Source organism: Gigantopelta aegis, chromosome 4 (assembly GCF_016097555.1).
Source record: "Gigantopelta aegis isolate Gae_Host chromosome 4, Gae_host_genome, whole genome shotgun sequence".
NCBI lineage: Eukaryota > Metazoa > Mollusca > Gastropoda > Neomphalida > Peltospiridae > Gigantopelta > Gigantopelta aegis.
The window spans coordinates 105014226-105028347 of record NC_054702.1 but is presented as its reverse complement, the minus strand read 5'-3'; the positions used below and the strand labels follow the sequence as shown (position 1 = coordinate 105028347).

The window sequence follows — 14122 nt, the reverse complement described above, 5'->3', positions numbered from 1 at the left end:
TTTCTTTAGCAAAACAATATTGAAATCCTAAACTAGCTTGCAAGATCACCCAATTTGTTCCCTGTGGGATTTGTTGGGTCGTAGGGTGCAAGAGAACCATGTGCATATTCACATCCACAACATGCTTCAACTTGTGAATGGATCTCTATCACTATTCCAAAGATCCAGTCTCAGAAGCACGAGCTGACACTGTACCGCTGTCAACATGCAAACCAAAGTTGCTTGGACACCCCAACAATTTTCACATTTTAGTGAACTTTGTACTGAAAATCGCCTGTTTATACAGACAAATGATGCCATAATTAAATCCAATGTATGATTTCAGTTCTCTTTTATTTAAGTACATTTACCAAATTGCTAAACTTTTTTGGCTAAGAATGTTTCACTTAATGTATGTTCACATCATTAAATGAACGACTTGTGTACCACTGGAAGCAGGAAATATCCCAGTCGATGTGATATTTCTCGTTCCAAGTCTGTGGTATGTACTATCCTGTCTATGGGATGCTGCTTATAAAAGATCCCTTGCTGCTCATCAGAAAGAGTAACCCATTGCATGGTGGCAATAGGTTTCCTCTCCTCGTATTATCCGTGTGATCCTTAAAATGTGTCAAGTGCATCGTCAAGTAAAACATACCTTTCTTTGTTGTACAATTCAATGTGAAAAATGATTGAATTATCATGCAAATGGAAAATATTGGGGATTCAGATCAGTTTCTAGTACAGTATTTAAATTGTTTTTGCAAGTACTAATAACATATTGGGGATTCAGATCAGTTTCTAGTACAGTATTTAAATTGTTTTCGCAAGTATTAATAACAGTCTTCAAATATATAAACATTACACACTTCAGATACTTCACAATGCATCGTGAGCATAATGATGGAAACTATGAATTAAAATACAGCTAATTCCGAAAACACAAGATGTTGAAATGTTAAAATCACCACCATGAAACATGCGATCACTGGGTAAATCCATTTGACACATTTGACAAGTCGCATAAATACTAAATAGATACAAAAATAACAACCAGTGCTTGAAATATTTATGATTTATTGTTTATACCTTTTAAGCAAATACAAAATCTGGTAAAAGCAAGCCTTCTTTAGATGGAAAGAGCACAAAAAAGCCAAAGGTGTGAAGTGACATCTAACACTGCCATTATTCAGATGATTTTAGTTTTCCCAATTAAAATTATGAAGCAGATTAATAGTTTGCCGGGTGACATGATGCTACTACTTGTATACCTACATGCAATGAGGAAGATAGCTACATTGTAAATAATATTTCTAGTGGCCGTTTCAAATACAATCTGTCCAGAGTGTTGAAAACTAACCAGTCATGGTAGCTGTTTGTCAGACTTGCTGGGATCCTTGACACAATACTTTCTACTTACTCAGGCACTGTTCTCTGGGTGAATAAGAAGAAGCAAATGAATTCACAGAATCTTCTAATGAAGTTACAAAATGTCCACTATAGTCATGCTAGCGATGTAAATATTAAATACACTTCTAATCATATGATTTCACCAGCATATACTCCGCAACTACATTTTTCATCTAATATTGATCGGCCCGTGCATCATTGGCCTTCCCAATTTGCCAAACATAACAGGAAAATAATGGTGAAAAAGAAATTATGGGTCATACCGATAAATAAAAAAATGCACAGAAAATTGGATACCACATATTTTATCTTATTTTTATTTGATCATCTGGATATTGATGTTACAGTGAAATTTTTATTGAAATAATGTAAATGATTAACAAGTGGATAAATACCACATTCTCAGACACGGTTAACAGGTAATTTTTATAGTCCACCTCTAGTCCATTTAAAGACGTGGCATATTTTTTTTTTATTAAGTCGCTAGCCCTCTAGGGAATAATAATAAAACTACGAAGTTGATAAATACTTTCATATTGAAAATGCTCATAATGCTATTTTAATTGCACATAGCAATAACAGAATGAGCAAAGTTTAGAGTGATTTTATGTACTACAACATGGAGTGATAGTAATTACGACAATATCGGCATGTAGCATCATGATGCTGCATACCGGACACAAAAGTGTCTATGTAAATAATCATGTGAATAACCTTCTTCATAAGGAACATTTCAATCATGCTCATCTGCGTTTTCTTAGTCGCCACATTATTCACTCACATCAAATGTCTATGTATAATCTGACCCACAATTCTATACTGCCATCCTATTGTTAAATTGGTCATTTGTTTCAGTTGAAATTTTTAAAATTATACTTAGGTCTTTTGTTGCAATAATTATCAGTCTACGTTGTATTGTATTGCAATATTAAATACCATCATAATTAAATGGCCAACTGCAGTCACTTTATCAAGAAATGCTAGTTTCTAAAACCAATTTAAAGTAGAACCCTATGATAAGATATTTTATTGAATCTAGTCTATACACTGCACCGTCACATCCCATACTGGCAGCATAGCAGTCAATTCAACAAGAAACACAACCCAACAATGACAGTCAACAAACTATGCTTCCCAGAGACATGTATATATATATATATATTATATTATATATATTGACACTACAATGTCTTAAAATTACAACACGCATACATTACACTATCTACATGTACATAGCCTCGTAACAAGCAGTGGAGGCAAGTAACAAAATTGTAATGGTAACAAAATTAAAGATAAAAACAAGGATGTTGGTTTGCACAAGTCACAACACTGCTGCTGCCATGCTAGAAAATATAGCAGCCAAAAACAAAAAAAAGGTTGACAAAACACTACGAGCATGAAAATCTGTCTTTATGAATGAATGAATCCGAATCTGGCGACGTCCTGATTGCTGGCAGAATAATACCAGGTCCGTGATGTGACGAGGTCGTCGTTCACCACTGGCATGCTGATCATGTCTGCCTTGCATAGATGGAATGCAACATTCAGAGGCAACACTACTCAAGTACTCATCTGTAATGTCCAACAAACTGTTGCAGACAACACAAAAGAGGAATATCATGAATGAACAGAGGGAGAAATGAAGTAACATACAGCAACATAGTGGCAGATGAATGAATATACACGAACGAATGAATGAATGAATGAATGAAGCAATAATGTTTTATCATTCCTCTTAAAACCTTATATTCATAATCTGCCAGCAAACAGTCTTCAGCTCATGGTAATCTTGAATAAGTTTCAAAATTTGTAAATTCCATGTAATAATAATAATAATTTTAAAAAATTGTATGCATGTATTTTCCATACCAAATGCATTACTTGATGAATATATATCTTGTTGATGTTTATTTTGTCTGTATTTTGTCAAAGAGAGCTAGTTGATCGGTAGTTTATCCCAAGACATGTGGAGATCAGAGATGACAAGAGGTTTGCTGTTCGGAATGGTCGGTGTCCAGACAACCTCAACAGTTGTAACTGAAATCCACTCGAGGTCACACACACACATATATATATGTATGTATGTATATAATCCCACATTTAAGTAAAAATAGTCTTAAAACAATTGCAGTCATAAAAGCTAAGCTTGCCAAAATATTAAAAAATCTATCAGAATATTGCCATGTTCAACGGACACCAAAATGATTTAATTATTATTCCCCAAAAGCCCCAAGAAACTCTCGACTAAAATTCATTTTGTCCGTAATCCACATTACACATGTCCAAAGTTGGCAATAGAGATTCCTTTCAAGCTATAAAACTGAAAAGTGCTTAAGAATGAGTCTATTTCTTTTTCATTGTGAAGAAGCCCCTCTTTTTGTGTTCGTCTTTCGGTGGCTCTGTTCGTGCAGGCAGTGACTGGGCCTTCAGTGGAGTACTTGTTCCCTCCGCTCCCGTCGTCAGGTTCAGTTTAGCAATCCATATGTCCCGTTCATTCTAAAATGACAAAATTATTAATTTATAGTGACAAACATTTTAAAGCAATACCTGTAAAACCAACGTAGAAAGGTAATGGTTTTCCTGTATGCGATCTACACTTTTCAGCAGTAGTGCCTATAAAGGATTACCAGCTACTCACAAATATTCTGTTCATTACTCGGGTTTATGGGCATAAATTATTACTCTCACCTACAAACACACAAATATTCTGTTCATTACTCGGGTTTATGGGCATAAATTATTACTCTCACCTACAAACACACAAATATTCTGTTCATTACTCGGGTTTATGGGCATAAATTATTACTCTCACCTACAAACACACAAATATTCTGTTCATTACTCGGGTTTATGGGCATAAATTATTACTCACCTACAAACACACGCACGCACCCACACACACACAGTGTTAAGCAGCAACCAAAGGGAAGATCATAATGGTCTTTTAAGAGAGGTTTCTGCTTACTAGGTTACTCAACACAAGCATCTAGACAATGCGTACCAATACGTGGTAGCTGAAATTGGGAGTTACGGTTTTAGATGAAAGTCACCATCAAGGTTGGCTAATTAACAGTGCCTGCAACTGGTCATGTTTTACTTTGTAGTGTAATCCATCACCAGTTTATTTCATTTCAACTAATTTTCATGCTTATATCCAATTACGGTTCAAGCACGGTGTCCTGGGCACACACTTCAGCTATCTGGGCTGTCTATCCAAGACAGAGTTAGTAGTTAGTGAGAGATAACAGGGTGTAGTGGTCTTAGACCTACCCACCGAGTCGTTAAAACTTGTTCTAAGTAGGAGCTGGTACCAGGCTGTGAACCCTGTATTAGGGTGTATATATATGGTTTTCTGTTTTTTGGTATGAATTTAATAGTAAATGAAGAATAAATACTGAATGGGCATGTCTACAGAGTGCTCTTCTAGGTAGCACCGAAAATTTATATTATAGGTCACACTACTCCCGATAGTTTGGGAGAATAAACAGATGGCAACACAAGTTTTACTGTACATGTTGCATTATTACTGAAATAACAAACATTTACACTGAATAAATAGGACTAGTTGTTTTATTTTTAGTTTCTAGAAACAAAAATTCCAAAAAATTTGTTTGTTTCTTGGATTATAAATATGCAAAAGTAATAAGTTGTTTAGGTTTACATATTTGGAAACAAAACTGATGATATCCAGCTTTCCGAGTTATTTAAAAGTTCTCTTGAACAAGATGTGGGACTTCCAGGATGACTTACCTCATCCTTTCCCTGGAACAGATACTCTGCAGCGCTGGCAAGTGTAAGGCGGAACACAAATGGTCTCTTGGTGTAGTCTGAGGCCACGGTACAGGACGCCCCAGTTAGATCTATAGCACTCTCGTGGTGGATCCGAGTATTGGGATCCTGAAACAAAAACACACACGCGGTCTAGTCAACTCCATCATTAGTCACCCATATTATTATTATTATTATTATTGTTATTATTATTATTATTGTGGTTGTTGTTTTTAATATATATTTATTATCCCAAGCACAGTCTGACCATGTCACGGTTAGGGAGCCTTGATTGGTCACTGATAATATCTCAATATAAAGAAAATTATAATTAAAATGTGTGAACTGACTTCAGTTACTGTGACCACAACTAGCTTCAAAATTCCGGAATAATTTTTTATTGATATGTAGATAAAAATACATCCACAAATATCCATTACAGCCAACATAGGATCAGTATTAATCTAAATACAACAAATTTGAAGCTATTTTTAATTCAGATTTCAACAAAATATTCATTAACCTTCTGACTACTGCAGGCGAGATATCTCGCCCGACGTCACGTCAGTCGATATACTGTACACTGTATACAGTGCATTCCCCAATTCATATTTCCCGCCGTTTGGCACACGACACTCACCGGAAACGGAAATATAATTGAAGAAAAAAGATTTTGTTTCAAAATGGTGGTTTTTGTTTTCGGCAAGTATTTTCGCTTGACAACAATGGCAGCACGTCGCGGTAATTTTCAGGGATCGATAGCTGATGTAACAGCTAATTTGATAATAAATTTGATCGTTTTACCAACAACGAAAATTACCAAATATTGCAATATGAATCGTAGTTCGGGTTTTAAAAAAAATTCTGGTCAGAAAACCACTATTATCGGGAATAATGGACATAAATACTGGACAGCTGGCCACAAATGCCCGTAAGTAAACGCATCTTTTTCAATTTTTTGCCTAATTTTAATCACCATTAGCCGATCTAAAATAATAAAAATTACAAAAAAAAGACACGAAAATAATACTTACCGATTCATATATGAACTTTATTTCATGTATTTATGAAACATTTAAGTGAATATATGTGAGTAAAAATTAGACTTGTACCCACTCAACGTGGTTTTTGTTAAAAATTAATCCAGTAGTCTAAAGGTTAAAACAACTCACAGACTTAGCATGCTTCATATCCTTATAACAGGAAAGGGAAGCTCCATGTAGCACCATATACAATTTGTCCCAAGATCTGAAATGAAACAAACATCAAAGTTACAAACATGTCTATGCCAAGCACCTTGACTAAAAATTTAGATTCCCAAAATCAGCTAAAAGACTTTGAAATTAATGAAATTTTTATTTGTAGTGAAAACATCCTCTTTGGACTGTAAAACATGTAGTCAAAATAACCCAGGTTTCTAATAAATATAAATCAGTTAAATGATATCAATTCTTGCAGTCAACACATTAACTTGGATTCAGCTTAAAACCGTAACCATAGTAATAAAATTATTTTATTATATTGTTAAAGTTTCTGTTGTTTTTTAATATTCATTGAGGTATGAACAAAACAAATCATTAAAACTATCATCTCTGTATTATAATATATCACTGACTGACATATCTGAAAATATCAGTGACATAAAAATATTACTAGTTAAAAGGTGATATTACTGAAGATGTAAGATATTTATCTTAACCTTTTGACTATTCACCAGTCGACACACTGAAGACAACTCAGCTTCCCGTGTCTTTAGATTTTGGTTTTCGGCAAGTATTTTCACTTAACAATGGCAGCATGTCGCAGTTATTTTCAGGGATCGATAGCCGATTGTGACAGCTAATTTGATAATAAATTTGATTGTTTTATCAAGAACAAAAATCACCAAATATTGGGATACGAATCATAATAAAAATTATGAACTTGTACCCCCTCATCTTCGTTTTTGTCAAAAATTAATCCAGTAGTCTAAACATTAAACTAACCTGCTGCTGGCTTTTTTGCCATTCACCTCCCTTTCGTGTTTTCTGGAAAGAGTTCCTTCATAGTGCACTGCCTCCACTGATCCGGATGGGCTTTGTTCTAATACAGAAACACAAGAGTCCATGTTAATAAAACTGAACACACTGAAACATTATTGTCGGGTTATGAAGAGTTTTTACTGATATGCATAACACCGTTTAATAAAAAAACCCAGACTTCATGAACTTATTTGCTAACTGAATTACAACAGTGTACTATTTGTAGCATATTGATGTGAGAAGTAACACCTCTGACAATATATATAATTTTTGGTTTACAAACAAGACCAACTTAATCTAAAAGAAACACATTTTAATAAAATCCTGGTTGTTTTATTATATTCTTGCTAAAATCAAGCTCCTTCCTCTTTTTTACAGTACATAATTATAAATTTGTTGGAAAAAATGTATACTGCTATTGGGGGGGTGGATAAGAGAGACAAATTATATTTATTGCTACAACGTTTATTGTTGCATCAAAAGACAAAGCAATAATCTGTTGAAACATTGTGCTATCAGGTTTCTATAGTAACAAGACCACATGGTAGGTTACTGGATAGGTTGTATCACTTCACTGGAAAAACAGCTGAATGGACGATCAACAGTGCATGACCACAGGTATTCCACAACGATTAAATATCACTATCTAAGAATTAAAACATTATTACAATTTATCAACAACAGAAAAAGCTTATTACACATCTGTACAAAAGTCCTAGAATTATGTGATTCTCTTTTGAAATACTGATAATTAACTTAGTAGCTACTTCACAAGTTTATATGTACATCCCAGTACAAAAACCACATCTTTCACACAAACAGAATGTGTGTGTCACATGGTTTCGGGATCTAATCAGAAGTTGACAACCACATGGCATCTTAGTCCAGTAATAACATCAGACAACATGCAGTAAATACAGAATAGTGGTGATTACACCAATGTAAAACCGATCCACCCATATCAACATGCCAGGAACAAAACAATCATGAATTGTAATGAAATACTAGTACATATACTATCCTTAGAAAATGGTCTTACATTATGTCAATGTCACAAGGCCGAAACACCTTAGCCCAAGTTCACACCCACATGCACCCACCTCAAGTAATTCAACATGTCACCCACACCGAGTCATACTGTAACTCAAGTCAAATATACACATTTGTACAGAGCTCTCTGAAATGTGACCTTGAACACAAACCCTGTACAGTGTCATCTCTCACATAAAACATGCACAAAACACTTTTTAAGAGAAACACTCATCAGTTTTGGCACCAGTCTTGGTGGTGTAGTGATTAGGCTATCAAATAAGGCTGGTAGGTTCTGGGTTCACACCCTGGTATCACTCTTACTCACAGCTAGTTTAATGACTCAGTGGGTAGGTGTAAGGTCACTACACCGACTTCTCTCTCACTAACCACTAACTTCTGTCCTGGACACACAACTCAGATAGTTGAGGTATGTGCACAGCCTACAGGTAAGCGTGCTTGAACCTTAATTGGATATAGCACAAAAATAAGTATAAATGAACATTTTGGCTTCACAATAATCAGGCCATCTAAATCAATGTTTCATTGTCATAATATGTCACAGCCTTTGATATACCAGTTATTGGGTACCAGGCATTTGGGGAAAACCAGAGTCGATCAAAACAATCGATCCTACGATAATTGTACCTCAGGCAAACATTCAAACACTGAGTTACATCAGACGGTCTCACAAATAATGTCAGAATGGCTGTTTATGTGGGCTGTCATGAAATCTACATAATTTAGACTTCTATGGGTTTAAAAGATGCCAGTAACAAAATGGTGCAGTGAACCGGAAAAAAGTCCACTCCCTTAGATACAAACACTACACATGCAATAGTTCAGTATCTGTGGAGAGAGAGAGAGAGAGAGAGAGAGAGAGAGAGAGAGAGAGAGAGAGAGAGAGAGAGAGAATAAGAGAGAGAGAGAGAGAGAGAGAGAGACAGACAGACAGACAGACACAGAGACAGTCTAACAAGAGCGAGAGAAAGACAAAGACAGGCAGAGAGATCGAGAGGTGGTACAGACAAAGAGAGACACACACACACACACAAAACCTTGTCCAACAGCATGTCACAACAGTCATCATTACAACTTTCCTCAGAATATTTGTTTATTTTTTCCTTCTACATTGTATTTCATCAGCAAAATAAAGTACAAGTATGTCATTTGGCAGAGGACATCATGAGGTCATACATATTTCAGAGAAAACTTTTGTAGTGAACATTATGCTGAAACTGAACTTTCCATTAAACCAGTTCCAAGGATGGATTGCCACATCAAGTTTGATGATCCTGTTTTATCAAGTATGATAGATTACCATTGAACATTAAAAACTGATTTCAAGGATCAGCTGTAAACGTGTAATGGTCACAATGGTCTAAAATATAAAGCATTACCACACTGAGTTTTAATACCATGTAACAGTGTCTTCCAGAAGAAAAGGTTCTTGTGTTAAGTGTGATACGAAAAATAAACCAGTTATTTTGCACTTTCCCATAGACAGGAACGCATATACCACAGCCTTTTCACCAATTGTGGTGCACTGGCTGGAACGAGAAAAAAACCCAATCACTTGAATGGATCCACCAAGGTGGTTCAATCCTACGACACAAGCATCTCAAGTACTAAACCGACTGAGCTAAATTCTGCCCTCTCAGTGATTTAATTATGGCAGCTTCTTAAAATATATTACACCAATAATTTTACAATTCTGCAAATAATATGTGGGAAAATTGCTCAACTAGATTTTCCTTTTGTTAAGTGCTATGATCTACTTATGGTATGCAACACATTTTAGGGTCCTGCCTCCCAACAGAATGAAGAAACTGTGACAAAAAAACAAAACAAAACCTTGAAAGTTGATAGAGTATGTGTATCCCACCATGGTATAGATATTTTATTTTTAATAAAAATCATTCAAAAAGTTAAACAACAGAACAAGAGTTAAGAGCTTGCATCAGATTCTGTCAGATATTTATATTATTTTCAAGTAAACAAATCCTTCAAAAACAGAACAAAAGAGTTTGCATCACATTGTGTAACCCACCATACTATATTATTTTTATGTAAACAAATCATTTGAAAAAGTTTAAAACAGAACAAGGAATTTGCATCACACTGTGTACCCCAGCATTCTCGAGAAGTTCAAACCACCAGTATGACATGCAGCCAAACGCCTGATGGTGGTCACACACAATCTGGTCCAATCTACCTCTACGTGGTAACAGCTACTAGGTTTACCTTCAAACGCCGGGTAGGCACTCGCCTCCTCATCCTTTTTACGTGAAAACAATTTCCCAAATGGAGATTTGGAACGAGATCGCTTCTTCTCCTTGTCTACTGGCAAAATCATCATATATTAAAACCTGCTTGATACACAACTCATTGCTAAAGCCTCCCATATCCACAGGCAAAAGCAAATACTGGAGAAAAGCCTCGGAACTGTTCCTACAGTTAGGTGCCATAACCCACCACTAACATGCAAGCATTAAAAGTATATTTAAATATAAATATAATTCCTGTAACCAAGTTAGGATAAAAATATAACCATGTTAGGATTGTAATATGTACTGAGCACTATCCGAATACTAACATTATATTCAGGACCCTTCCACCAGAGGTTTAATGACTTATGAAGCATTATTGTAACCACACTATGCTGAAAATGAGTCTCAGAGATCAATTGTGTGTCAAAGTAACACTGTTTGTGAGTCCCCACGCAACAAACCCCTCTTTCTACAAAATCATGTTATAAATTGGCAACAACAAATCTGCAGAATACTGCAAACCAATAATTACCCAAAATCACAAACTTTGCAATAGTTTCACTATAAATTTACTGCAGTTAATTAAAACCCAAAGCATACTGGAAACATAGTCAAAGCATTTGTTTACATAGTCATATGTAGAAAATGCAAATAAAATGGTCTTAGTAGCAGGAGTAACTATTATTATACATTCCTAAGTATGATGATGCAATGGTTTACCGTAGTTTAAAATTCATAGAAAAATTAATGTTATTGTAAATAAAGTATATATAAAGTGAAAAGCAGATACAAAATATGCATTGAGTTATTTCATTCAAAAATGCATTTTCAAAGACAACAAATTAAGCAAAATATATCATGACCATATCAAAAGACTTTTATATTATAAAAATATATATAATATATTAAATATATTTTACAAATCCTAGATACAGTAGAAAAATGTCCTTAACTTCAAAGATTGTCCAGATTGAACAATTACAAAGATCTTTAGACTGAAGAACTGCAGATTAAGATAGTTTAGCAAAAAAATTAATGTTTAACAAAGAAAATTCATTGGTAAGCTTTTCTTCAGTTTGGAAAAATTAAGCTTACATTTTTGCAAGATACACAGTTACTGAGTTAAAACAAAATGTCTACTATACTAATAACCAGCAAGTAATAAATGTCACACATGAACATATATAAAAAAAATCACACTGAAACACACGACCCCCTCCCCATCTCGTAAGCTTATGAATATGTTGGGTGTTTCTGGAAAAGATTTTCCTATATGTAATACGTGTTAGTGTACTTTGCAATACTGTAGGTACCCCTTTATAAAATGTTGAAAACCCCTCCCGTTTCAAAATGTAAAAACATTTGCACTCAAAATAAAACAATTTACATTAAGCTATTTAAACAATTCTAGAAATTAAAATGGAATAAAAATGTCTGGACCTAAAAAGCCACCTAAAACAACCAGATCCCATAATATCCACTTTCTAAAACTTCAATGGAAGATATGTGTAAAGTTGTTGTTGCCAACAAGCAAAAGCACACAATGTCATCATGTGAAAGTCATTATGTAAATGACACACCTGCACACTTGTAAACAAAGACCCCTTGAATAATTATTTTAAGTAGATGACAACGTAATGCATGCACACAATGCCAAGAGGAAAAATTGGTCAGAGAGAAATGAAATTCATTATATCAAAGCATTCTCAAAGATGCAAATAATTATGCAATGGGAGTCTGTAATTGACGGTCAGCCAAATATTTAAATATTTTATGGGAACAAAACAATACATTAAAATGAAATAGACACAAGATGCATTGAAATTACACATTGTTTCCACAAACTAGATTCAGTGTTAAAGCATAGCCTACCGAACATGTTAGACAATGTCTGCCAAATGTGAAAGGTAGGTCGTGTAATGTGATGCCGGCTGTGTACCAGACATTTACCACAAGATTTACGCTGTCAATTCCCTTGAGCCAAATTGTTCCCAAGATACAGTCTGGATATAAAAATAAATAGATTCATAAAATCTAAAACCCAAATCTATAAAAGGGAAACAGTTTTTTTTAATGCACAAAAACTAGTTTTCCTAACATAGCTTATTAAAAAAATAAAATAATAATGAAACACAATATCTGTCATGCAAAGATAACAGTACCACATCCATAAAATAAGAACTATAAAAAAAAACCCAGTTGTGAAAGAACTATATAAAAAAAACCAGTTGTGATAAAACACTACTTTATTCAATGAACTAAATAATTAAAATGATATTACTTTTAATCTGTATGATTATGGTATATAAACCGTTTGTCAGCTGGTTTAACATTGAAAACTACCAAACCATACATGATAATGAAGATGCAACCCAAACAATGATTATGTATGTAGTGTGAATATAAGCAAGCACAATGTTGGTCACACTCAACATACTTGGCGAGGATGGCGATTTGGTGTGGCGCGGTGACTCTCGCGCTTTGACAATTTCTTCCTTTTCCGGAGAGATTGCCTTCTCCGATGGCTTCGCACTTTCTTGTTCACGAATATCTACTGTTCAAAGAAACACCATGCAAACATTCATGCACAAACAACTACAGAACTAAAAAACAGAAATAACTAAAATTGTTCACACACTTTAAAAGCTTTTGTGAGTACAGTATTTTGGCTCATTTATTACAATGTTTTATGTAATATTTATAAAGACATGCCAAAATTAAAACAGAAGGAATCCAGCTAATTGAAATTAAACAAATGTGATTAATTAAAACAAATTTCAGTAATAAATAAATAAAAATTAATCAATTTGTAAAAGTGGTCTTGGTTTTACTTAACTCATTAAGTTTTGAGCAACTCACAAAAACAACAAACTTTTAATTAATGAAGGACGGCTTTTTTTTTTTTTTGGTGTGGGGGGAATAATGATATGCATCTATGCTTTACGGCTTTACAACTGTTGTTAGAAATTGGTGTATAACACTTATTTTCAAGAGATATTCTGGAAATAACAGTTACGAAAAAGGCTAAATATTAACATACATGTAGTCCTTTATTAATTAGTATGTGTAATACAACAATTAATAACTAAACAAACAGTACATGACAACATACATGGCTAAATCAGTGACAAAATCTCTACATTTTTAAAAGATTGGTTATTACTGACAAGCACATTTTCAGTAATAACACTGAACACTGCTATGTAACAATGAGTGATGAAGGTGATGATGTGAAGATAACATGCAGAGGAGGACAGTACAGTTTAAAGCAAACATATAAAGCAGATTAAAATCAAACAAGACTTCAGAAATGTTTACTTCCGTAACTTATTTTTAACTATGTTTCTGTTACATTTTAAGGACTATTACTCAGCACCATGAAAGAGTGACCAAAAGATTTCAACAACATTGTAATTTATAATTTAAAAAAACTTATAACAGATAATTTTACAATAATAAAATAAAAATTAAAAATAAATTCATCCAGGTAATAAATTAAAAATATATACACGTATATGTATTATAATTTTTTATCTTGAAAGGAGAGCACCGTTTCTTTAAAAAATAAAGCCCAAACAAACATAGCTTAATTAATGTATAAATGGCACAATGAAAATGACACCTTTGAAGTCTAGTTAAAAGCTG

At 34.0% G+C, this 14122-nt stretch overlaps 1 protein-coding gene across 8 annotated transcripts in view; it reads right to left on the bottom strand.

Annotated features, from left to right (window-relative positions):
• Positions 1-1039: 1039 nt before the first annotated feature.
• LOC121371658 (spectrin beta chain-like) overlaps positions 1040-14122 on the bottom strand; it is a 93544-nt gene continuing 80461 nt past the window's right edge. For 2 of the 8 annotated variants that reach the window (XM_041497709.1, XM_041497714.1), the window contains 6 exons: positions 12915-13031; positions 10452-10550; positions 7143-7239; positions 6330-6405; positions 5140-5286; positions 1040-3885 (listed from right to left, as the gene is read on the bottom strand). In XM_041497709.1, the coding sequence (XP_041353643.1) occupies positions 3733-3885; positions 5140-5286; positions 6330-6405; positions 7143-7239; positions 10452-10550; positions 12915-13031 (689 nt within the window). In that variant the 3' untranslated portion in view covers positions 1040-3732. The remainder of the gene's footprint in view (positions 3886-5139; positions 5287-6329; positions 6406-7142; positions 7240-10451; positions 10551-12914; positions 13032-14122) is intronic. The other 6 variants (XM_041497710.1, XM_041497711.1, XM_041497713.1 and 3 more) reach the window with 6 other exon arrangements.